Source organism: Chelmon rostratus, chromosome 8 (assembly GCF_017976325.1).
Source record: "Chelmon rostratus isolate fCheRos1 chromosome 8, fCheRos1.pri, whole genome shotgun sequence".
NCBI lineage: Eukaryota > Metazoa > Chordata > Actinopteri > Chaetodontiformes > Chaetodontidae > Chelmon > Chelmon rostratus.
In genome coordinates, this window is record NC_055665.1 from 15,554,739 (window position 1) to 15,580,715 (window position 25,977).

The window sequence follows — 25,977 nt, forward strand, 5'->3', positions numbered from 1 at the left end:
CCTCTGTTGGAATGTGTGTGCATGTACAGTGTGTACCTGGTGGCTGTGGCATTCATGCGTCATCAGTTGTGTCTGTTCGTGCCTCCATGCACATGCATATGTGTATGATTACAAATGTTGATCAAGTTAGATATTTTTATTAACATGTGATGCAAATCTGATTTCTTTCAGTTTCTTAATTTCTTAAAAATAAAAGCAGATAAAAATGAAAGTAAGCACTCTGCTGCACTGACTGCTCTTCTACTCCCATCTATCTCTATGCAGCTAATATTTTATCAGCAGTTCTGCCTTTCAGCACTTTTTGGCCTTCTTAACCATATGTCATTGATTTACATGATTCGTTGTCTTGCATTTGTATCATTTGTTGTTCATAGTTCATGTGTTGGATGGATTTTTTATGCAAAAAAAAATGCACAAGCCAGTACAGGACTTGTCGGTGTTCACTCTGGTGTTCATTGTGGGAACAAGAATCAGGACAAAAAAAATCACATCTTAGCAAAAATATCAGACCTGTCATCCGAATGCATCCTCCTGTCTGTTTATACACATGGTTTGTCTACCTACCTGCTTGCCTGAGGGGCTGCCAGCCGTGTCTTCCTGCCAGACTCTTCCTGTCATTGTCAAGTATCCCACGTTAGGCTCATCCTGAATCAGCGTATTTGGGACAAGAAGTCTGCTTCTTTCAGATATTTTACGGCTGCTATTTTTACTTTGTTCTCCTTCATTCTTCTCCAAGAGCAACAACACTGATGCAGCCTGTATCCTCCACACCTGCTTTCTGTTTAGACCTGTGGCTTTGAATGCACTGCATGAGCTCTATGTTTACTGGTGTGATGAATGTGTGTTTGGCCACTTGTCCCTGTGTGTTCTCTCCCTTTAAAATGCTTATATATACCATCCATAATTAAGACCATATGTGTTTGAGATGGGCCATTTTGTGAAGAGAATGGTATTTACTGTGTAAATGTGTGTTCCTCACTCGTTTATATGTGTATGTGTGTATTCCAGAGGCGAGTCTGGAGCTGGGAAAACAGAGAACACTAAGAAAGTCATCCAGTATTTGGCTCACGTTGCCTCCTCTCATAAGAGTGGCACTCTGGGAAGGAACAAGGAAGCCGTACAGGTATGTCGCAGTAGAGACACCACAGAAGTAAGAATAAAAGAAGAGCAGCAAGCATGCAGAGAGAAGAAGGGCCTTCTATAAACATGAAGAATGAAAGGCGAGGGGAATAACAGGAAAGATGGAGAAGGTGAACAAGACTTACAGAGACAGATAGAATACAAGGAAAAGAAATAGGAGGTAGGATGAGGCTGTAGGAAGCTAAGTACAGGCTAACCAGAACTGTTTTCTTATCAGGTGATTATTAGCCTAGCTTAGCATAAGACTGGTAGCAGGGGGAAACAACAAGTCTGCCTCTGTGGTGGTATCAGTCCTCTCATCTAATGCTCAGAAAGAAAGGGAATTGTTGCAAAATGCTGAACGATTCCTTTAACTGAACACCTTTGTTGCAGTGTTTTCAGTTCAGAATAATCCACTAATCTTCCCTCGCCCAATCACTATTTACTGAATCTTGAATCACACCGCTTTCCTATTTATTTGTTTTTTCATTCATACTGACTGATTATGAAATGGATTTTCCTACAGCTACAATTAATTTAATCTAACCTCACCTCGGAGTGGGCTTTTGTCTGTTCATCAGTCCCTTTTCTACATTTTCTTAGCATTTTTTCTTGCTCTCCTTCCTTCCTGCACTTGTTTCCCCTCATTCTCTTCTTTCTGCATTGTCCCTCTCTTTCCTGCATGTTCAGATGGATGGCTCTAGGTCCTTAACAAGAGGCAGTACTTTGGTGAACAGGGTGAGTTAACTCTGTCCTGCTGTCCTGTCCTGTGCTTTTGACCCGCCCTGTTTCCTGCTTGATAAACACAGTGGTACTGACTAACCAACACAGTAACCTTAAACCTTTAACTGTCAGTACTGATGTGGCTCCTCATAACAGTCAGGGCTTGTACAGTATATTTGATTTTGTTTGTTTGTATTCCTTTGTTTGTTGTTGTTATTGTTGTCTCATTTGTCTTTTTTTGTTTGTTTGTTTATCCCATCCATATGATCACCCATCCACCCGTTTCTCCTCCCCCCTAAAACTTCATTTCCCCCCCACACAATTCGTCAGAGTATGCAATATGTGAGTATGACAGTATTCAGACAACTTGGGGTTTTATTCACTGGGGTCACATTTTGTATAAACCTTCCAAGGAGAATATTTACCAGGCCTGATATGATTCTGTTGATGCATAATGAGAATCATGTCTTCTGTGCATTACTGCTTTTTGACTTTTATCAGAATGAGTCCTGGCTTTTCTGGATCTCTAGTTGGGGCATGTTTTATTCTATTCTTCTCAGTGGGCTGAGGGTTTGCTTCTCATTCCCAGTGACTTGCAAATGCCACAGGTTATTACTTACCTATAGAGCTGGGGGGCATTTCTGCTGTAGAGGTGGTTTTAATCACATGAACTGTGCAGTGTGTGTGTATGTTTAACGAATGCAGATTTGCCGGTGGGAGTGGATGTGGTTGGGTAATTGCAGCCATCCATATGTGTCTGTGCATAGCAGGTGAACAAGTGTACACTTAAATATGTGTACACATTGTTTGCTGGGTGTTTTGTCACTGTAAAAATGTTGACATCTTGCTGCTTGTGTGTGTGTGTATGTGTGTTTGTGTATCTGCCTTGGGTGTTGGCTAGCTGCCATTCCTTGACAGTTTTTACAGTATCACTACCTCCTGTAGCTACTGTACTAACTACTGTAACTGCCCATCAGTGGCTGCTGCTCATGCTGCATCAACAGCTGCTGCACTGGCAATGCGTCAACTGCAGTAATGCATTGCAGCGAGCTAGAATCAGCCAATTTGTAGTGTGTGTATGATGTTAGCATCTAAAGCTGCAGCATCCCTCTGCCCTTGTTCTTCTACAACTGTGGTTCTCAACTGACCCTTGTTAGTTGGTTTCTAGAGACCACCTTTTTAATAAAGTAGGGATTCAATTTTAGCTAATTAAATGCGAATAATGGTTGATGTCCATAGTATTGATTGCCTCACTGATGAGGGACCATTGCTCTTAATGATGTTGAGAATCATTTGTTCCAGGGTCTGGGAATGGTGTGTGTTGTGGATGCTATTTTGGGCCCTAAAATGCACCATTTTGTGTCACTGCTCTTCAAGGATGAGTCATGCACTTTTTTTTTGTTTTACATAACAGATCAGTAGTTACTCCAAGGAGAGCAGGATTAAATGGAGCATTTTAGTAGACAGACCTTATGGAAGTCTTTTGTTGACGTTGTTATTTTTGTATTCTCTGTGAAGCTGATTTGAAGTCTCCTGTGTGTCTCAGGGCGAGCTGGAGAGACAACTGCTGCAGGCCAACCCCATACTGGAGGCCTTCGGCAATGCAAAGACTGTCAAGAATGACAACTCCTCCAGATTTGTAAGAGCATACCAGAAACATTACACAAACCAATACTGTTTACCATCTCCTGAAAGTTCTAGCGTCTGTATGATCAGTTTGACTGTTCACTGTAGAAATGAACCGAAACATAAAACCACTTGTTCTTCTCCTTTAGGGTAAATTCATCCGCATTAATTTTGACGTGGCGGGGTACATAGTTGGTGCCAACATTGAGACCTGTATCCTTTTACATCTCTTCTAAGTTTGTGAAAGATTAATGCACTCTTAATCTCTAAGTTAGATGCCTCATTTACGGCATACTAGGTCCATTTATTGTGACCCTTTGTTTATTCGTGATGGCATCTCTGAAACTTCAGGCTTGTGGGAGTACTCACTTGTAGGTTGTTCATTTGTAAAACCGTGCATATTTAAAGGTTAAACTATGTAATATAACTAGTTTCAGCTGTATGGGTCCGTGACCATATAAATCCAGACCTCCTTGAAAAGTCCCGGGCCACCCGTCAGGCTAAAGATGAGAGGACGTTCCACATCTTTTACCAGATGTTGTGTGGAACTTCAGAGGAGACAAGAGGTAAGCCGAAGGTCGACCTAAGTGTATAATAAAATACTGCAGTACTACATAACACACTGTATGTTATTTTGATCAAATGCACTAATACAATTTATCTATGTCGTGCTGTTATTCATGCCTTTTGTACTTCCACTACTCCCATCATTAGCGGACCTGCTCTTAGGAACTGCTGATGAGTACCGCTTCCTCAGTGGAGGCTCCATCCCTGTTCCTGGTCAGAGCGATTCAGAGAACTTCACCCAGACCATGGACTCCATGGCTATAATGGGCTTCACCCCAGAGGAGTCGTTATGTAAGAGTGGGGATGACAGAGAAAGTGAGAAAGAAGTTTTGTTGTTGCATATTTGATCCTTGCAATAAATCACCTTCCCTCTCCCTGTCTTGCCTCTGCTCAGCGATGCTGAAGGTGATCTCTGCTGTGCTCCAGTTTGGGAACATTTCCTTCATGAAGGAGAAGAACCAGGACCAGGCCTCAATGCCTGACAACACAGCTGCTCAGAAACTCTGCCATCTGCTGGGCATCAACGTGCTGGAGTTCACTCGGGCCATCCTCACTCCCAGGATCAAAGTGGGTCGAGAGTATGTGCAGAAGGCCCAGACGAAGGAACAGGTATGATTTTAGGCACATAGGCATTTGTACTCATATGGATAACACTTATATGTGTATCTGACAATGTGTCTCTCTTCTTCTAGGCCGACTTTGCTGTGGAGGCCTTAACGAAGGCCACATACGAGCGTCTGTTCAGATGGCTGGTCCACAGGATCAACAGAGCTCTGGACCGCAGACAGAGACAGGGGGCCTCCTTCATAGGCATCCTTGATATTGCTGGCTTTGAGATCTTCCAGGTTTGTTCATGCAATGACGGTTTGTTTGTGATAAATGTGTCATTTTTCAAGCATGAGTGAACCTTTTCCTTCATTTCTGCTTTTTTTGAGCACAGGTTTATTCTTTATTGTACCACACACATACAAGCGTGTGCATGTTCCTCCGTAGGTCACATTACATGAATCAATGATTTAGCTAGTCTTTGTATGCTTTTCTGAATCCCTCCTCTGCAGCTGAACTCCTTTGAGCAGCTGTGCATCAACTACACCAACGAGAAGCTACAGCAGCTCTTCAACCACACCATGTTCATCTTGGAGCAGGAGGAGTACCAGCGGGAGGGCATCGAGTGGAACTTCATTGACTTCGGCCTGGACTTACAGCCGTGCATTGACCTCATTGAGAAACCGGTACATACACACAGAAACAGTGTTGTATTTTATAAAGGAACACTCATCATTACTGTTAAGTGATGAGAATAAAGAGTCCTTATATACTTTACATACAAATAGTGGGCATAGGAAAATAGCATGACAGAATTCAGATTGGGGCTTTAACGTTCGTCCCATAGAACCTCTTCAGTTTGCCACACTCAGACACACGAGCAGATGAAGGAACGAAAGGGTAAAAGAACATGAATAGAAACATGCCTGCACAGACTCAGCTTTGATATAAATGTTGTTGTTTTTTCCCCTATCTCTGTTAGACCCACCCACCTGGTGTTCTGGCCCTGCTAGATGAAGAGTGCTGGTTCCCTCGAGCAACAGACCGCTCATTTGTGGAGAAGCTGTCTGCTGAGCAAGGCACCCATCCAAAATTCTTCCGATCCAAGCAGCCACGCGGGGAAGCTGACTTCTCTATCATTCACTACGCTGGCAAGGTATCCCATCATTTTTGAAAATCTTCCATGTCTGCCATGCAAAGGAGCCAAGTCAGAAACGTCACTTGCCCTCCGTAATGTCTCTCAGGTGGACTATAAGGCAAATGATTGGCTGGTGAAGAACATGGATCCTCTTAACGACAACGTAGCGTCTCTTCTCCACCAGTCGTCTGATCATTTTGTCTCAGAGCTTTGGAAGGAAGGTGAGACTGATTCACTCTCTTTCATTCACTACCATGTACAATAAACCTTTTATTCATGGACTTTGTATGTGTGCAGTATGTAAAAAATGTGTGTAAAAAACAAGGGTAATGTACTTCAAACTGAAAATGAAAACATTTTCATGTTCTGTATTTTTTTTCAAGCTTGCCTAGTGTTGCAGATTGTACTAACTTTACTGTATTTCTCTCTCTTCTCCTTCTCTATCATGCCTCTATTCTATCTATCTGCTGCCTCTCACTTTCTGCTCATCTCTCCTTTCTCCTTCCTTCCTGTTCTATCCTGTGTTTGCTTGCTCTTGTCCCTTTTTCCTTCTGTTCTTTTCTCTTCTCTCTCCACCAATTTGGTGCTCACTTCTTTCCTTCCCTCTTATCTTTCTCCCTGGGCCTTCCTTCGTCCTGCATCAGATATTCAAACTCTTCCTCGTGTGTACTTCTTTGACTCCTATGCCACACTACAGGCTAATGGCTCCGACAGTAGGTTTCTCCTCCTCCTCCGTGTGTTACACTCACATTCCTCACTCCCACCTCTGCTTACATCACTCCGTTGTTTTCTGTCTGCCCTGTTTCTGATTGCCGTGTGCCTTTTTGTGTCATTCTTTTCTTTTTTCTTTTTTAGTCGATAGTTGTGTTGTAGTGTCGTAAGCTGTTACATATTGTTCATTTTCCTATCATATTGTTGCTGTTGTGCTGTTAACTCAGTCGTTCTCTCTTTGCTCTTTCAAGTTTTTTTGCTCTTAGTGATAGTGCTGTGCTTGTGTGACGTAATTTTTTCCCCCTATCTATAAAGACATAATTCACCTTGGTTTTGTCGAATTTCACCAGTGTCACAGTAGCAGCATGCTTTCAATTAGTCACAAAAAACACATTCAGGATCAGAGCAGAGTTGTGCTGCCACAAAAAATTGGAGCGGTTTCATGAAAACCAACCATGTGGAGGCAGAAATGTGATCCTGAATGAGCTCTAGAGATGCAACATATTGGTCTACAGTACCAACATTTAAAAAGCTTTAAATAGCAACCTCAGCACTGGTCTACTGTTAATGTAGATATTTGGCTGATTGTGGAATTGGAAATTTCCTCACATTTCCCTACAAGTGTATCACTCAATTCAGGGACAGATTAAATCATCATGGTGTTATTTTTTTAATGATAGACAGACAAACATGGAGTCATGCCTGTTCAGACATGTTTAGCGTTAAGATAGAGCACCTGTTATTCACCTGCATTGTACTGACACCATGTATGCGTATCTTACTGATCGATATGGGTGAGCAAATAACCATATGATTGCATCTGTTATGAGCTCCAAATCCATTGTTCACCATCTGCTATCATCTCTTCAGAAACTTGAAAGCAGATGTGACAGCAGGTGTGAAATCATGATGCCGTGGCATTAGTGTGGCATTCGCACAGACATACAGTAACCATGCCAAATCGAGTCTGGCAAACACTCTCTACACTCCACTTAATTGTTGCACGTTGCTGAAAGTGAGACCCCACTCTGTGTTTTCGTCCAGTGGACAGGATCGTGGGTCTGGACCAGGTGTCGTCAGGAGAGAGCAGCGGCCCGGTTGCTTTCGGTGCCGGGGGACTGAAGACGAAGAAGGGAATGTTCAGGACCGTCGGTCAGCTTTACAAGGAGTCTCTCACCAAGCTAATGGCCACGCTGAGGAACACCAACCCCAACTTCCTCCGCTGCATCATCCCCAACCACGAGAAGAGGGTAAGAGGGGGGTGGAGGGATATAGACATGTGGAAATCTTTAAATCAATACAGACAAGAAAGCAGATGAAATGTCTCACATGATTTAGATATTCCATTCTTTTCACTTTCACAATTCTTTGTCTTGTCTGCTTGTCTTCCTCCCTCGCTTCCTTTGCCTCCCTTCCTGTCTCTCTCAGGCTGGTAAGCTCTCCCCCCACCTGGTTTTAGATCAGCTGAGGTGTAATGGAGTTTTGGAGGGGATCCGTATCTGCAGACAAGGCTTCCCGAACCGAATCCCGTTCCAGGAGTTCAGACAGAGGTGTGTGTCTGTGTGTCTGTGTGTGTCTGTGTGTGTGTTTGTCTGTGTGTTTGTATCACAGAAGCAACGACAGACATCAGTGAACCACCTTTCATAACCATCTGTCCTTTCACTTTCCCCCTCTCATACGCCCACACTAAATGCTTCACCGAGCACTTTCACTGGCATCTGCTAATGACCCTTTTTACACATCCTCAGTCTTATGTCTCAAACACACACACTTACAAAATCATGTTTGTCTTCCAGATATGAGATCCTGACTCCTAATGCTATCCCTCGCACCTTCATGGATGGCAAACAGGCATCAGAACTCATGGTGAGTAATTTTCAGTATCTATAACAACACGACATACTGCGTCACGATGAAGGATGGAAATCTGGAAATCTTCAGCTGCTGTTAACTGGACACCATTTCCTGATTCAGATCAGAGCTTTGGAGCTAGATCACAACCTGTTCAGAGTGGGTCAGAGTAAAGTCTTCTTCAGAGCTGGAGTCCTGGCTCATCTGGAAGAAGAAAGAGACCTTAAGATCACTGACACCATCATACGCTTCCAGAGCGCTGCCAGAGGCTACCTTGCACGCAAGTAAGAGCATTACCAAAGAGTAAGCAGAGAGAGAGGTGTGACGTTACACTAGGCTACATCTTATTCTGATGTTTCTGACAAGACTGAATAGTTGTTTTTGAATGTTTGTTATACATGAATTGACTTGATTTAAGTCAATCACTCATCTAGTAACTGAAACTAAACTGACAGGAGACAAACATCTGACACTGGTGAGGCTCCTCTGTAAGAAGCACTCGCTTGCTGCTGTTTAGGAGGCAGTTTTGTATTTCGCTCTTAAGGTGCATCAATATTTAATCATTTGTCTGCCATTATCAGTGACTCAGGAATTGCAGCTGTACTGACAGGTATCTGGCACAGCTTATAGAGGCCTGTAAACGACATAAATAATAAAATTATAGTTTTACAAAGGAATCTATCTAATTCAATTAGTAGTTAAAAAAAAATATATTCACTGAGAAGCATCATCTGGTTCATCTGTAACAAAAAGACTCAGGCAAGGTAAAGTTTAGCTGTGCAACACATTTCATACACAAGGTTAATTCAGAGTGATTTACATAAAGCATTAAAAAACATTCAAAAAGACATTAAAATGTAAATTGTGTCCCCAGTGAGACAACAAAATATCGTGATTCCAGTCATTCAGTGTTAGTTTTCCCCCCTCACTGAGCAGTGTAAATGTTAGCAGGAACGTGTATTGGAGCACAGGTCAGAAAGGGACTTTCAAATTGAAGTTGTTGTTGTTGAAGTTGTTCATGTTGATGTTAATTGTCGCTGCATCAAATTCAGAGTAAACACATATTAACACAAATCAAGGAACATGATGAGGCCAAACATTAAATATGTTGTCTTTGTACTGTTTTCTTTTAAGTATATGTCAAAAAGGATTAGCTAGTTATCGCATTCTGTTTTGTTTTACACAGCATTTTTTGGAATCAGGGTTGTAGCACAAAAGAAATGATACTTAACACTCAAAGTTTTGAGTTGTCATTTATTCTGAGTGAAGAAGACCTAATGCCTGATTTATCGTCTCAGAGCCTTTATGAAGAAGCAGCAGCAGCTGAGCGCTCTGAGGGTGATGCAGAGGAACTGTGCTGCTTACCTCAAACTCAGGAACTGGCAGTGGTGGCGCCTGTTCACCAAGGTACTGTGCACACAACGACGTTACAACATAGAAATATAAAACAGACACATCTACAAGTGATCACTGACACAGCAGAAACATTTCACTTAATTTTGCTTGTTTTTACTTTGATTTAGTTTGTTTTAGTTGCACAAAAGAAGAAGATGTGACAGTGAAAACATGTATAGAGAGATATTAATTACTAAATGGTGCAGAAAGGGTAACAGCTAACATCCCAGCTCACAATAAACCAACATAAATAAACCCCTTGACAAGGGAAAGAAAGAAATGTACCTGATGCAGGAAATAAAATCATAGGGGATGGAGGAATGGGGACATTCTTCACCTCTGACACTTTTTCTGTGCCAACCAGGTGAAGCCCCTGTTGCAGGTGACCCGGCAAGAGGAGGAGATCCAGGTTAGGGAAGCCCAGCTCCAGAAGGCCAAGGACAATCTCACCCGAGTGGAGAAGGACTACACAGAGCTGGACAGGAAACATGCTCAGGTAAACAAACCTCCTCCTTGTTCAGCCCCCTGTCTACCCCTCTGGTATGAATCACTGCGTCACTCATCACTCCTCTTCCTCCTGTCTTTTGTCTTGTTCTAGCTGTTGGAGGAGAAGGCAGTGCTGGCAGACCAGCTGCAGGCGGAGGCAGAGCTGTTTGCGGAGGCAGAGGAGATGAGGGCCAGGTTAGCCAGTCGGAAACAGGAGCTGGAGGAAGTGCTGGGCGAGCTGGAGAGTCGACTGGAGGAAGAGGAGGAGAGAGGTGTGCAGCTGACCAATGAGAAGAAGAGGATGCAGCAGAATATACAGGTATATGATACAAGTGAGCTCTCCAGAAATATGTAAACAGAAACAAAAACTGACTGACTCATCAGTCTTTCTGCAGTTCTGCCTTTGCTGTTCCATAAAAACAGAAGAAAATCTGTAACGTTACTTGAAAAATTGAAGCTTAATTATGTCTGTCTCTCCTTTCCCTGCATGTTACTTAAATCTTTTCTCCTTATCAGGATTTGGAGGAGCAGTTAGAGGAGGAGGAAAGTGCCCGACAGCGCCTCCTGCTGGAGAAGGTCACCTTGGAGACTAAAGTGAAGAGTCTGGAAACCGACCTGTTGAACGCAGTGGAGCAGAGAGACCGACTTAGCAAGGTGGGCATCATATTAATACTTTTTTATTCTATTATAACAAGAACCCAAACAACATACACACAATATTTATTTATGTATCTTTTATGTCAAATGGAAAACTTTTTAACATGTTTTTTTAACAGGAGAAGAAACAGTTTGAGGAACGTCTGAGTGAGGTGACTGATCAGCTCACTGAGGAAGAGGAGAAAACCAAAAGTCTGAACAAACTCAAGAACAAACAGGAAGCTGTCATTGCTGACCTAGAGGGTAACTGTTCTAATGTCATTCAACAGGCAACCTACAAGTGTTACTACATTTTCCAGGAGCTCTTTTTATTATTATTTGTGGCAGTTCAAGCAACTTTTCACAACTGTATATAATATACCTATTTTTCCCCTGAAAATGAGTGAAAACTCGGGGAAAAATACAATCTCAGTATTATGCAAAACAGCATCACAACGTTGTCATTCACATGATATTGCTTAAATTTTTTCTGTGTACAGTAATTAACACAAAGAAAACCCCTGATTAAATCTTATTATTCCATCATGGGAGAACTGTAATCAATGAGTTTTCCAATCAACAATTATTATCATTATCAGTGAGTTTTCTTTAATACTTGGTTAGTCAGTGTCTGAATGTCAGAAAATAGTAAATATAAAAAAATGCCCCTAATTACTTCTTGAAGCCCAAGTTAACATATTCTAATGTCACGTTTTGTCTGATCAGCAGTCAACAATACAAAGATGTTTAGTTTACTTTAATAGAAAACTGGGAAAAGTAGCTAATATTCACATCTGAGAAGTTATTTTTTGGGGCATTCTTCCTTAAAAAAGACTTAAATGTTATCAAACTTGTTGTCAATTGACTGTCAATTAATCAGCTAATTATTTTAGCTCTACTGATCTACAGCTCAGCTGGTTTCTGAGGAATTAATTCATCTGTAGCTGACTGGTTATTCAACTTTTTCTCCATATTTTCACTGTTGGAATGCTGTGAGCTGTAACCTGTCACTTCTGTGGTTGTGTGCAGAGCGCCTGAAGCGTGAGGAACAGGGTCGCTTGGAGCAGGAGAAGTGGAGGAGGAGGCTGGAGGGCGAGACGGTGGAGGCCCAGGAGCAGCTGTCAGACCTGGGTGTGATGACCGCAGAGCTGAGGGGCAGTCTGGCTCAGAGAGAAAAGGAAATCACCACGCTGCAGGGCCGGTGAGAGGCAGGATGTCATTACGACAAACACAGTGACACAAATAAAGGCTTGTCTTAAATTCGCACCCCTTGCTTAATTCATCTGTCTTTCTCTGTTTCTGTCAGTTTGGAGGAAGAAGGAGCACGTCGCGCAGAAGCTCAGCGGGGGCTGAGGGAGGCCATGTCCCAGGTGTCTGAGCTGAAGGAGGAAGTGGAGAATGAACGAGGGATGAGGGAAAGGGCGGAGAAACAGAGGCGAGACCTGGGCGAGGAGCTGGAAGCTTTGAGAACTGAGCTGGAGGACACTCTGGACACCACCGCTGCCCAGCAGGAGCTAAGGTAAATGATGCGAAAATAAATCATCATAGAATTTAAGCTTTGAATTGAATTCAAAAGCTCACTTTTCATGTTTCTGTTGTCAAATCAGCAGATTAAAAGGCGCAATTAATTTTAGAAAATTATTGTCCAATATTTTTAACGCCTCTTTGACCTCCTTCCTCTTCTGACTTCACAGGTCTCGTCGGGAGGCGGAGTTAAATGACCTCCAGCGGTGTGTTGAAGAGGAGACTCGCCGCCACGAAACCCAGCTTTCGGAACTCAGAGTCAAACACAGCGCTGCCATAGACAGCCTCCAGGAACAGCTGGACAATAGCAAGAGAGTAAGAGGAACACACACGCACTCGAAAACACATGCACATGTAAACATTCACCGTCACTCATCATGCGTCATCATGTCTCTCGATGTTCACTTACAGGCACGTCAGTCCCTGGAGAAGGCCAAGGCAGTGCTGGAGGAAGAGAGGCAGAATTTGACCTCCGAGCTCAAGAGCCTCCAAGCGGGCCGCATGGAGAGCGAGAGAGGCCGCAAGAGGGCTGAGGGTCAGCTGCAGGAGCTCAGCGCCCGACTGGCTCAGGCTGACAGAGAGCGGGAGGAGAGGGAGGAGCGAGTGCACAAGCTGCAGGTACAAACAGATACACACGCACGGCCTTATACAGCCTTATACAGCGATCCTATAGTGATGAATGAATGAATGATAAATTTACTTTCATCCCCTGTCTCTCTTTACAGTGTGAGATTGAGTCTATCTCCAATAATTTGTCCTCCTCTGACACCAAATCTCTTCGGCTCTCGAAAGAGGTCAGCAGCCTGGAGAGCCAGCTGAATGATGCAAAGGTAAGAAAGTGAAACACGCCAGGGTGGGGTCAGACGTACTGTTGGACTTTACAGCCGCAGCATTTTCTCTGGTGGCTCAGAGAACAGCAATAGTTTTTAAAACAGTGTTCCTCCACTTGAATTGAAGAAAACAAAAAATGGCTGCTGACTCAAAAACACCCACACATGCACAGAGGATGAATCCATACATCCACCCTCTGGACTTACAGACTGAGCCCTTGCAGACTTCAGTCATACACACTGTGACGGGTTAACCGGCATCACGTGGAGTTTGCGAGACTGCAAGGCTGTATAAGTCTGCAGAAAATCTGCTTGAGGCCCCGTGTGGGCAGGATGAATTGTGGGTTTGGACAGCCCTCAGCAAAGTTGTCTGCAACAATAGTGGACTCATTCTGACTGACACTCTGATTCAGCCAAACTGTCACCAGGCCTTGGTTGACGCTCTTTTCTCTTCTTCTCTCTCAGGAATTGCTGCAGGATGAAACTCGTCAAAAGATGGCTCTGGGCTCGAGGGTGCGAGCACTGGAGGAGGAGAAGAATGGACTCATGGAAAGACTCGAGGAGGAGGAGGAGAGGGCCAAAGAGTTGACCCGGCAGATCCAGACTCATACCCAGCAGGTAAATCAGACACCACGCGGACTTTGTTGAACTCTGGACCTACTGCTTCATTTCTTTGACATAGATGTTTAAAGATTTACTGTATGTTCTTCCAGATCATGGTCCACAGCAATAAAAGATCAAAATTACACATCACATACAATCCAAAACACAAAAACGCAGTACAAAACAGTTGATGCACACATATAAATATCACATTTCAGTTTCTCATATTTCCACATATCTATGACATATATAAACCTCTCTCTGCTCCACCTCTGCAGCTGGCAGAGCTTCGTAAGCAGTCAGAAGAGGTGAACACTGCGGTGGAAGCTGGAGAGGAGACGCGCAGGAAACTCCAGAGAGAGCTGGACAGTGCCATCCAGAGGGAGCGACAGAAGGAGGAGGAGAAGGAGAGAGTGGAGAGGCAGAGGGAGCGACTGAGGGAGGAGATAGAGGACATGACGCTTGCCCTGCAGAGAGAGAGGCAGAACTGCACAGCCCTGGAGAAGAGGCAGAAGAAGTTTGACCAGGTCAGAGCATCGACGCTTTGCTTCCATGCTCAAGAATCTGAGTAAATACTCCTGAAATGTCTTCCCCTGACCTCTTACGTTTGTCTCCTTCACCCCTCAGTGTCTGGCAGAGGAGAAGGCAGTGAGCGCTCGGTTGGCGGAGGAAAGGGACAGAGCAGAAGCAGACAGCCGAGAAAAGGAGACGAGATATCTGGCACTTTCCCGAGCCTTGCAGGTAAACTAACCAAGAGCAGATAATACAAGAATGCACATTGTGTATCTGTGACTGTGGTGATTAATCTTCATGTCTGTGTCTGTGTGTAGGAGGCCCAGGACCAGAGGGAAGAGCTAGAGAGGGTCAACAAGCAGCTCCGTCTGGAAATGGAACAGCTTGTAAACCAGCAGGACGATGTTGGCAAGAACGTAAGAATCTTCCTCCCGAGGCTCCTTAGCTATATCTCTGTCTCAGTCCTCAGTGAATCAGCGTCTCGTATTTGCTCTTTCGTTAGGTCCACGAGCTGGAGCGGACCCGCAGGAACTTAGAAACAGAAGCCCAGAACCTGCGAGTTCAGACGCAGGAGCTGGAGGAGGAGCTGTCGGAGGCGGAGAACTCGAGGCTGCGGCTGGAGGTCACCCTGCAGGCTCTCAAGGCTCAGTTTGAGAGGGAGATAAGTACCAGCGAGGAGAAGGGAGAGGAGAAGAGGAGGGCGCTCAGCAAACAGGTAGAGAGAGGATAATAGAGGAGATCATAGAAGGTGTTGTCACTGTTCCTCTGTCTCCAAATCACTCACAATGTTTCTCCTATTCTCCTTCCTATGCCAGGTGAGGGAGCTGGAGATCCAGCTGGAGGAGGAGCGGAGTCAGCGGTCTCAGGCCATGTCTTCAAAGAAGCAGCTGGAAGCAGAACTACAGGAAGCCGAGGCCCAGGTGGAGACGTCAACACGTGGAAAAGAGGAGGCTGTGAAGCAGTTGCGGAGGCTGCAGGTAAGACAAGAAATATTCCCACACATAAACTTTGATTTTCTGTACTTGTCAATGGCCTGCGTTTAAAAACCACCCACATTTTGTCACAGGGTCAAATGAAGGAAGTTCTGCGCGAGCTAGATGAGACCAAGTTGGCTCGGGATGAGGTGATCACTCAGTTTAAAGACAGCGAAAAGAAGATCCAAACACTGGAAGCAGAAGTCCTGCAGTTCACTGAGGTGCGTGTAATCAAGTGAAACCCAGCAGAAATATTAAGATATAAGGTTTTTAAAATAGTATTATGTGACTTTTAACCCACGCCTGTATATGTTTATCTGTGTAGGAGCTTTCTGTGTCAGAGAGGCAGAGGAGACAGGCTCAGCAGGAGAGAGATGAGATGGCTGATGAGATGGTCAACAGCAGTTCTGGAAAGTTAGTATCCCTGTACTGCAGGTATACTGTGTTAATGTGTTGTTGGCACTGTATGTGGACCATTACTCACATTGTATGTTTGTCCAGGACGGCACTGTGTGAAGAGAAGAGGAGGTTAGAGGCACGAGTCAGTCAGCTGGAGGAGGAGCTGGAGGAGGAGCAGAGTAACTCTGAACTGCTGGCGGAGAGACAGAGGAAGACTGCTCTACAGGTGCGGTAGATGCACATGCACACACACCTACATTTGCCTCCGCGTTCACAGACACACACGTAAACTGACATCGTGGTTGCTGCTCTGCTGGTGGCGCAGGTGGAGACTCTGACCGTGCAGCTGCAGGGAGAGAGGACTCTGGCCCAGAAGGCAGAGGCGGCTCGAGAGCAGCTGGAGAGGCAGAACAAGGAGCTGAAGACCCGACTGGGGGAGATGGAGGGAGCAGTGAGGGGCAAACACAGGCTCAGCGTCGCCGCCCTGGAGGCCAAGATAGAGTCGATGGAGGAGCAGCTGGAGCAGGAGAGACAGTGAGAGAAACACACCCGCATTAGTACAGATAATACGTGTGTTCGTTTTTTGAACATGAATTCGTTGACAAAAATGTTAAGTTTACAATATTTTAAACTTTCTCAGTTAAGTGAATTGTATTATTTACATCATGCAATAATTCCACAAATACAAACGGATAAAATAAAAATAAAAATGTGTCATGTTATGTAGACACAAAAATTTAAAATATAATACCATGATAATTAATAGTAATTAAGGCCAATTCTTGTCCATCACAACCTGTTTCTTTCTTTCCTCCTTTTGGTTTTTCACAAACCACGCCATGAAGATAATAATAATAACAATGAATGAACATTTTTATTGTTGTGTCATGCATATAAGGCCATACACTATGCCTAGCCTGTATGGGGATTACAAGACACCATAAATTCATACAGTGCAACGTATACATTCCAAACAACAGAGAAAGTCCAGAGATGGAAAAACAGCTAAAGCGTCATTCAGAATAATATATCATAAAACACAATTAGAAGGTAATGTTTCACCTTGAATTGCTTGGTGCAACAGGTAGCTTTTAATGGACTTTTTTTAATCTCTCAGGGAACGAGCCATTGCCAATAAACTGGTGCGAAAGACAGAGAAGAAACTGAAGGAGGTGATGATGCAGGCGGAGGATGAGAGACGACACGCAGACCAGTACAGAGAGCAGGTAAGAAAATGAACAATTTTATCAGATAAGGTGAACCACAAGTAGATACACAGACCAGTATAGCCAGGGACAGAACATTGAATAATCATTTAATGGGGTTCAGGTCAGCTAAGCTCGCTGCTCTAATTGTTACCTTGTTGCCCCGCAAAGAGCAAAGAGTGTTGAAAAATCATCCTAAAATGAGTGATTTATCCGACTCAATCCAGCCTAATCCTAATCCCGTCTCGACATCTGTGTGTTCATTGGGAAGGTAGAGCGCATTCCACTCCGAAAAATAAATCTCTCAACCACAGCTGAGACACTGACTCTCCTCCCAAAACATCATCAGTGATTATCTGCCAGTTTTAATCTGACTCCTGATCCCTATCAGTCCTCCTGCTCCCAGACTAATCTCTCTTTCTACATATCCGTCCCCTTCTCTTCTCTCTTGTTCCCCTCTTTCCTTCCATCTCGTGCGTCTTGTCCCGACCTCTGCAACACGCTCTGTCCTTCTCCTCCTCTCCCCCTCCATCGCTCCCCTCCTCTCTCCCCTTCTCCCCTCCTCCCTCCTCCCTCCTCGTCCAGCTGGACAAGTCGATGGTCCGCCTGAAGCAGCTGAAGCGGCAGCTGGAGGAGGTGGAGGAGGAGAACTCTCGCGCCAACGCTCAGAAGAGGAAGCTGCAGCGGGAGCTGGAGGAGCTCACAGACAGCGGTCAGAGCATGACGCGAGAGATCACCTCTCTACGCAGCCAGCTCAGGTAACCGTCTCTGTGTGTGTGAGTGTGTGTGTGTGTTTTTTCTGTTTGTACAATCATCATTTATTGTTTGGTTTGTTTTGAACTCACCCATTAACTTGATATGATTTGTTTTGCTTTGCTCTTTTGTTGCATCCGTTTGTGTCCATCTAACACTGACAAACTGTCCATGTGTCTCCGTCAACACTCAGCATCCCTGAATGGAGAGCAGATAAGTAGGTCACAGTGTGTGTCGTATGTTTATTATTTTTCTGTGTGTTTGTGTCTGTGTGTGGAAGGGTAAATGTGTCATTTAGACAATTTAATAATAATTTTTAAACTCTGTGGTTCCACTGTTATTCTGTTGTTCTCCTAACAACAAATAGCACGGAAAATGAATCAGCATCCATTAATTGCTTGTTGATTAATCATTTAAGTAACTTATCAAGTAAATACAAAAAAATGTGCTGTTTTTTGTTTTATATCTTTGTAAATGGAGAATCTTTGGGTTTTAAAATGCTGGTTGGACAAACAAAATCAATTTAAAGGCATCAATTTGGACTCCACACTTTGTTTTAATTTTTAGGTAATCAATTAATTCCAATCAATAGATGAATTGATTGTGAAATGACAAGCAGCCCTATTGAGCTGAATACAAGACAAAATTGCTTTTTTTTTCATGAAAATTACGTCTGTTGTGTTATTCAAGGACTAGACGTTCACATACACACAACAGCAGATATTCTTTTTGAATTTGTAACTCTGGCTCCTACACAGTGTTGCATTATGGGGTGTATGTTACCAGACATATACTTTTGAGTGAGTTTCTTCAAGTCCACGTGGAGCATGTCTTTTAGAGTTAGTCAGCCGTAAAAGTGGTAAGGAAGTCCAGTTTAACATACCACTACAACACTAAGAATTTCAGGTGCCATGCAGTGTCATGATGAGGAGCAATCTGAGCCAAAAACATTCTGACTGTGTGCAAGTATGTGACTGATAAACAAATGTTCAGTTCACATTCTGCATTAATGGAAGAGAAAAGGCTTCAAGGATGAGGACTCTGTTAGGTGGACTAATGGTATCTTGGGGACTAGCTTATAAATTCTAAAAAATTATTTCTATCTTGAAAAAGTATTTTTTCCAAAATCAGGTATTGGGAAAGGGGGGAGGGTTTTCCTATATTTGGGATGATGCGCTAGTTTTCTGGAGAAATCTTTGCCTTAAACTGCACTCAGTTGGTTATAGCTGGTCATACTATAACTCTCTCTCTTTCTCGTCCAGGCGTGCTCCGTTGCCCCTGGCGATGCGTGGACGCAGGGCGCTGGTCGACGACCTGTCGTTGGAGAACTCTGATTCGGAGGAGCCCCCTGCCTCGCCGACACCCTCCTCTGGACTCCCAGGGACCCCGACTCCCTCCTCTGAACACAGCCTGGACCCTCCGCCGCCCTACAGCGTCAACAACACAGAGTGACGCACACATAGACTCAGTTACACACATGATGTTCACACACACACACACACACTCTCACACAAACACATCTGCCTCTCACAGCCTCGACTACTCAGGGGTGAAGGAGCGACACGCACACAGCACATAACACTGTAGTTTATAAAGGTACACAAAGTATGTAGGATGCAAACATCAGGCGCTATAACGATAAAACGACCTCACTGAAAAACAGAAACAGTGTAAAAATGAGATTTTACAAAGAGGCAACTGCAATTGATTTTTATTTTGTAACAAACTGTGTCATAAAAAAACAACATAACAAAGGCTGGAAATTTCTACATTACACCTCTGTAATGCACTTCTGAGAAACTACACTACTTCTTCCAGAGTTCCAATGGGAAAATGAATTATTATCAACTGATTTCATGATGCTGTACAGTGATTAGAGCGCAGAAAACATTATGGTCTGTATGTCTTTTACATTAGGAGGTATTTTAAAACTAAGCCATGTTTCACCCTTTGATGAGGATTTACAATCTGGTTTCACAAAGGGCTGCTGGAGCGTGAAAATACTTCTGGAGGGTGTTAAGACAATCTATATACCTTTACATAAAGTAGCTAAGAAGAGACACGCAGCAGAGAATTCATCTTCTCTGCAACTGCGTGTTAAATGCAAATGACATTTTCATGTGTCAGTTTTAAAAAATGAGAAACTTGGAATAATCTAGCAAACAGAAAGATTAAAGTAAAGGATTTCTGGTGCGTTAACAAAAGAGAAGCGGCAATTAATAACCAATATTTAATGAAACTTTTATTGGGGATGCTTGATCAGAAAAAGGGAAGCATTAGTTCTATTACATATTGATCTCTTTTTCATATAATTTGTTAAAATTGTAGACACACAAACAACTGGCCATGAAAAGCAGCCTGTATGCAGTATAGCTGCATTACAGTTGTATTAGGTGAGAAATCCTTTTTCTGTAGATTAGAAACAGTATGTTGTTAGACAGAGCAGTAGGTATTAGTTATTAGATAGTTTCTTTAACTAAAGTTTTAACATATTGCTTCAGAAATTTGAATTTCTATAATTTATATCCAATGTGAACTTAAGTTATTGATCGCTGGTTGTTTTCTGTATGACTCCGTCTTGTCAGGGAGGCATGTTAGTCTGATTATTTGTGCTCCTGTTGGCCCTGATGATTCAGACTTCTTGGTTTCAGTCAGCATCGCAGCATCACGTCTCAGAGATGAATTTGCATTGAAGACCTTTCCGGTGGTTAACTGTTTTGAGTGTATAAGGCAACATAACTGGAAACAACCTGCAGAGAGCGGTATTAATTGATCTTTTTATCCAAAGCAGAATAAAATGGTGACAGTTAGTCTTTCTTTTCTGTTTTTAGACTGATAAACACATCACATTTTATTTTGACAGGCATCTTGTACATTGTAATCTTGATTTTTACTCAGCAACTATGTAAATTATTGCTCAAGCAAAGCTTTTTTGTGTTTAACCAAATGGTGGGCGTATGGATGAGAAAAAGGGACTTAAAATTGTAGTAAATGTAGAGTAGCAGTAGAATAGAGTAGAGGACAGGAGTAGAGGCTGGATAGCTATTCTACTATCACCCAGTGACTCTACAGGAGTCATTCTTAGTGGAATAAACTCTCCACAGTTCCTGTGTAGAAGATTGTAGAATAACTGAGCACGAGACTCAAAGCATTTTCAGATATTAGTAGTATTAGACAAAAAATGACAATGGAGGCACTGAGGAATGAATTTTTATGAAGCAAACAGCACGTAGAACAAAACATAGATTTTTTTTTTTTACCCTGGCCGTCAACTCGCAGTGACTTTCGTGTGTGGTGTCAACCAGACACAAGCAGCCTGATGACCCTGCTGTGAGACAGACAAAGCTTTTGTCAAACCTGGTTTTTAAAGATGTTTTTCTTTAGGTGAGACATCTCTGTTTTCCTCAGCATGTTTTATTTATTGTTAACTTGACCCTCTTCAGCACCTGTTTGCCTGTCATAGCTTTAAGAATTTCCAGGAAGCTAATGTGATGTCTAGTTTTTCACATGCATACATATAGCAATGCTATATAATTTAACAGTTTGGGAAATACACTTATTCACTTTTGTGTAGAGAGTTAGATGAGAAGATCGATACCACGATAAATATAAAGATACAGCCAGCAGCTGGGTACCTCAGCTTTACACCTATAATACACCTTGCAGCATCTCTAAAGCTCACCAACTAATATGTGAGACTGTATGTATTTGTTGGACTATTTGTTGGTCAGGCGCAGTAAGCAGAGACTCCAGGAAGTCACTGCACCCAGCCAAGGTCTAGCCTGGTAAATAACTCCCCACAAAACCCGAAAAAAAAACAAAGGGGATAAAACATGTGAGCTGATGATCTTTAGAGGCACTGATAGGTGGGTTGTGTTACCTACAAGCAGAGCCAGACTAGCTGTTGATCCCTGTTTGGAGACTTTGTGCAAAGCTGAAGGTCTTCTGGCTGCAACTTCATATTTCCTTTACAGATGTGAAACTGTTTTCGAATTCTTGTTTAACTCTCAAAAAAAGAGCAAATGAGCCTAAAATGTAGAACTTTTCCTTTAAATTAGAATGTCACTGGCGCTTTAACTTTCCAATTGGAACTAAAGGAAGGTAAAGATTGTGTCGCTGAAATCACAAATGTTTCTGGAATTCCTCTGAATGTTTGTTTTTATTCTGGTTTTAGATATATATATATATATATGACAAATGATCAGTGACGATGTTGCTGTTTACCGTCGGTTACGCACAGGACCACTTCAGTGGTTGACGGTAATCCAGGTCATCATTACTGCTCCCTCCTCGTCCTTTTGTTTTAAGTTAACAGGTGTATATTTAAATGAAACGGCAATGCAAAGCTAACATCTGCACTGACAGAACATGACAATAAGCGTGTAGGGCACGCATGAACATGACATGTTGAGCTTTTTTTTTTGCCATGCCAGGTTCGCCATGACTCACAGTTAGTGACATTTGAATAAGATCAAACCAGTTGGGTTGAGAAAGAGTTTCACTACTGACAACATATATTTAAAGCCCTATTAAAGGGGTTTATTTTTTATTTTCTGTATTCTTTCATTTTAGCAATATGCAAAGGGTTTTGTTTGACGCTTTGTTTTTTAAGATGTTGTGTAAATGCTGCACTTTACACACGACCAGTGGAGATAAACACAGCCAGACACTGTTGGTACATTATGTCTGCTTCGTCAGGTCGTAATTTATCTCAAAGAGGCCGACATAGCATTAAGCCAAATGAGCGGACATCACGTGTCATCACGTTGCTCTGAACTTTTCACTTAGATCGTAGTCTCAGAATGTCACATCAGCGTCTAAACGTGGCGACTTTGTTCACGCCTTGATAGACCAAAATCTGAAGGCTCGTGGAATCATCTGCTGGTCTGAGAACAGATGAGTTCTGTTCATCTGTAGCAAGAGACGAGGCCGGTGCTTCTCTGAGGTGTTATTTTTCTCTCTATGTTTGTTTATGGCTACTGTGGAACCTGAAACATTTTGGATAAATGTGTTTTATTGTTTCAGCCTTTTTTTTTTGTTAATGATGCTGTAATTATAAAACATCTGATTGGGGTTAACTTTAATATATGTCGTTGGTTTTGATCTTTGTGTTTCTGTGTGTTTCTTTGAGATCACAACCTGGGCAGAATACATGCTTATCAGTGGTGGAAAGCAACTAAGCACTTTTACTCAAGTACTGTAGTACAGATTAGAGGTACTTGTACTTTACTTGAGTATTGATCAATCAGTGGTCATCAGTGTAGAAAATATGACACATTTTTGTAGATTGAATTACAAAACAGTAAAAAAAAAAGTGGTTAAAACGAGCTCCTCATCAACCAGCTACAACTGTCAAGTGCTACTGATAATAAGAAAAATAATCACAGAAGCCATTTTATTTTGCAGTATGAGTACTTTTACTTGATTCTTTAAGTATATTTTTGCAGCTAACACTTGTGTACTTTTAATTAAGTTACATTTTCAGTGCAGGACTTTTACTTGTAACAGGGTATTTTTATTTGGCAGTATTGCCACTTTTACTTAAGTAACAGGAGTTAACACTGGAACCGCATTTATCCTTTATTGGCATTCTGAATATTTGTCACCACTTTAAACATGAAGATTTCTTACTTACCACTGCAATCAACACACAGAGTCCGACTCAAGCTCAAGTAACAGTTAAAAGCTTCAACATACTCACAGAAGAGGTTTGGTGTGAAAAGAGGGCAAATCAAATTTAGACTGAGAATGTACTGAACATGAGTTACTATATTATTATTATTTCCTGGCAGTCAGGTGTGTTTGAACCGAAAAGGAGACGCTTGTATTTGCTTGAATCTCAAGCAAAGTAAATTGATCGTAAATACAAATCAGTTCAAGTTCGATATTTCAAAAATGGAAATTCTTTTTGCAGCTTGAAAACACAATAAGACAAGTGAAGACGTTTAGTTTATTAGAGAACAATCACTGGAAATTAGTTAGCAGTCACTTGTAACAGACATGTTTTCTACTCAACTTGCAACTGATGCTGTCGCTTTTTACATGTATACTTATATAAGCATCTCTCCAGTGCACCTCCCTTTAAATAAGAGCTGCTACTGAGGGAGTCTGAAAGCCGGACAGGCCGTAAAGAAAAGACAAGATTTGGGTGTAAAATCAAACAGAGAAAAACACGAGATTTTTTTTACTGAGAAATTAAAGAATCTGTTAACTTTGTGACATATATATAATAAAGGTACAATGTTGTAATGTTGTCCCAGTTGCTTGATTCCTTTACTGAATTTCACAGTATTTACAAATAAGTTGGATGAGATTCAAGCAGAGTTTTTTTAAAGGCAGTGCACATCCTGAAAAGCTCAAACAACAGATTTCTAACCACATTCAAACTGAGACATTCAAACATTCAAATTAGGGCAAATTCCAAAAGCCATGTTATACTTCCCTTTAACCCTCTCGACGAGGCAGCCGCAGTGCAAACCCTTTCCACTGCCGCGTCACTGTTCATGACTTTATTCACGTAAGTAACAAACCTCAATAAGAAGACACACTGCATGTTCCTAGCAGTCAGGTGACTTCCTGTCCTTTAAGATATCAGTGAACAGCCAGTCGTCCTCATGTGGTGGTGTAGGTATGGGACGGTGCTCGGCATCATGAGGTGGGACAGAGAATGATTGAGCTACACCCTCAAATGGTGTAAAGAGTTGGTTGTCTGCCAGCATGCAGGGACTCTCTTCCTGAGGCTGCTGGTACGTCTGCAGCCCTGAGGCGTCGCAGTGGTATCTGATCAACGTGGGGAGCTGGTTTTGGATGATGTTGGCACCTTGGGATGCCTTGAAACTGTTAAAGTGTGCCTCTGCAGCATTTTCATTTTGTCTCAGCACGCTCTGGAAGTGGTTTATGGTCAGTCCCTGATCTCCATGAAAACTGTATCCATATTCATACTCATCTGGCTCTAGGCGTAGATCCTCCACCTCAGATGTGTTGCTGCAGATTCTCTCTGTGACACTATCTGACCGATGTACAAATCCATCATCGTCAGCACCGACTTCCCGCCCAACATCACCTTGGCATGCACAGATACTTTCAAAATAGGCCTCCACGTCCATGCAGCCTGCTAAGTCCTTATTGCCGACGCTGAAAAGATCCAGGATCTCCGTCCACGGACTCTCTGAAACATCAGCCATGTTCTTCCGGGTCTGTGTGCAGGCTGAGATGTCTGTGAGCATTTGGATTGAGAAGTCGCAAGAGTCAAGGGACAACGGAGAGAGCCCTGGAGAGAAGACAGGGGACATGTCCACGTTTTGGCAGCACTGGATGAAACCGGGCTCCTGTTGAGTTGTTAGAGAGTCTTCTGAGAGGTTGTTGGCTGACCACAGCGAACTTTGCTCGTTGTAACACTCAGTATGAAAGAGCTCTGCCCCGTGGTGACAGTCCATAGGTATGAATTCAACCAGTTTGTGATTTCTACCCTCTTTTGTCTGCCCCGCTTTGCTCTGGTTGGTCTTTGCAGTGGTACAGGAGGCCGGCTGTGACTTGGGATGCCGTTTCCAAAGATGTGCCGAGTCTGTCAACTTCTTTTCAATGATATCAGACTTGTGTGAGCCGACAGAAACGTCACCGGAGATGCCGTCTGCACCTGTGTGAACAGTGCATTTGTCTGGATCTTGCAGACAACCACCTTGGGAGGGGCTGCCTGACTGGTCAGGTGTCTGTGGCTTCTGTGGTGGCACAGACGACGGGCTTTTCTCATCCTCTTTAAAATAAAGAGCAGAAGCCAGGCGGTGGTTTGCCGCTTCTATGTCTGCAAACTTTCTGTTGGAATAGAGACAAGGAGAGGGATTGAATATTGAATTAATCAACAGAGCCAGGGTAAGCTAAGCTAACTGCTAATGGCTGTATCTTCATAACTATCATAGCTACAGACATGACAGTGGTATGGATATTTTCAGCTAATCTAATCGTCCAAGCGAAAAAGCGCATTTCCAAAAATTTTTCCTATAAAATGAAGCAACATCAGCTGTGACCCATCATGACAAGAGTTGTGATCAGTAGCCAAGAGTGATTCTACATTCTCAGATATTATTCTTTAAGTGTTTTTAGAGGCAAACAAGAAACACGAAACAGTAAACATTTTTGAAAGAGCAGAAAAAATAAACATCACGTTGTATGACAGAATTTGTAGTTTGTGTCACTTTTTGAAACATGTGCTGACATGAGTGCTTTTCTGACGCTCCAACACACCTCTGAATCATGTTGTGCAGGAAGCGCCGGTGGTTGACCTGCCGTTTGGACGGTCGGTTCTTCCGGGGTTTCTGAAGGGTCCTCATCATGTGACCCGCCGCTGAAGTCACAAAGGTGTACAGGTCCCGACCCCACGG

At 42.9% G+C, this 25,977-nt stretch overlaps 1 protein-coding gene across 2 annotated transcripts in view; it reads left to right on the top strand.

Annotated features, from left to right (window-relative positions):
- myh14 (myosin, heavy chain 14, non-muscle) overlaps positions 1-23,796 on the top strand; it is a 31,728-nt gene extending 7,932 nt beyond the window's left edge. The window contains exons 6-44 of one of the 2 annotated variants that reach the window (XM_041941847.1): positions 1,009-1,123; positions 2,173-2,184; positions 3,389-3,481; positions 3,618-3,681; positions 3,936-4,034; positions 4,183-4,326; positions 4,430-4,644; positions 4,728-4,880; positions 5,094-5,267; positions 5,564-5,737; positions 5,826-5,940; positions 7,475-7,680; positions 7,859-7,980; positions 8,227-8,296; positions 8,405-8,565; positions 9,580-9,688; positions 10,041-10,172; positions 10,275-10,481; positions 10,679-10,816; positions 10,939-11,062; positions 11,828-11,999; positions 12,105-12,317; positions 12,493-12,637; positions 12,734-12,940; positions 13,048-13,152; positions 13,618-13,770; positions 14,034-14,282; positions 14,383-14,496; positions 14,586-14,684; positions 14,771-14,983; positions 15,084-15,245; positions 15,335-15,463; positions 15,568-15,656; positions 15,744-15,867; positions 15,967-16,175; positions 16,759-16,867; positions 17,432-17,604; positions 17,793-17,816; positions 18,862-23,796. In XM_041941847.1, coding sequence (XP_041797781.1) covers positions 1,009-1,123; positions 2,173-2,184; positions 3,389-3,481; positions 3,618-3,681; positions 3,936-4,034; positions 4,183-4,326; positions 4,430-4,644; positions 4,728-4,880; positions 5,094-5,267; positions 5,564-5,737; positions 5,826-5,940; positions 7,475-7,680; positions 7,859-7,980; positions 8,227-8,296; positions 8,405-8,565; positions 9,580-9,688; positions 10,041-10,172; positions 10,275-10,481; positions 10,679-10,816; positions 10,939-11,062; positions 11,828-11,999; positions 12,105-12,317; positions 12,493-12,637; positions 12,734-12,940; positions 13,048-13,152; positions 13,618-13,770; positions 14,034-14,282; positions 14,383-14,496; positions 14,586-14,684; positions 14,771-14,983; positions 15,084-15,245; positions 15,335-15,463; positions 15,568-15,656; positions 15,744-15,867; positions 15,967-16,175; positions 16,759-16,867; positions 17,432-17,604; positions 17,793-17,816; positions 18,862-19,051 — 5,506 coding nt within the window. In that variant the 3' untranslated portion in view covers positions 19,052-23,796. The remainder of the gene's footprint in view (positions 1-1,008; positions 1,124-2,172; positions 2,185-3,388; positions 3,482-3,617; positions 3,682-3,935; positions 4,035-4,182; positions 4,327-4,429; positions 4,645-4,727; positions 4,881-5,093; positions 5,268-5,563; positions 5,738-5,825; positions 5,941-7,474; positions 7,681-7,858; positions 7,981-8,226; positions 8,297-8,404; positions 8,566-9,579; positions 9,689-10,040; positions 10,173-10,274; positions 10,482-10,678; positions 10,817-10,938; positions 11,063-11,827; positions 12,000-12,104; positions 12,318-12,492; positions 12,638-12,733; positions 12,941-13,047; positions 13,153-13,617; positions 13,771-14,033; positions 14,283-14,382; positions 14,497-14,585; positions 14,685-14,770; positions 14,984-15,083; positions 15,246-15,334; positions 15,464-15,567; positions 15,657-15,743; positions 15,868-15,966; positions 16,176-16,758; positions 16,868-17,431; positions 17,605-17,792; positions 17,817-18,861) is intronic. The other variant, XM_041941848.1, reaches the window with a different exon arrangement.
- Positions 23,797-25,977: the final 2,181 nt, after the last annotated feature.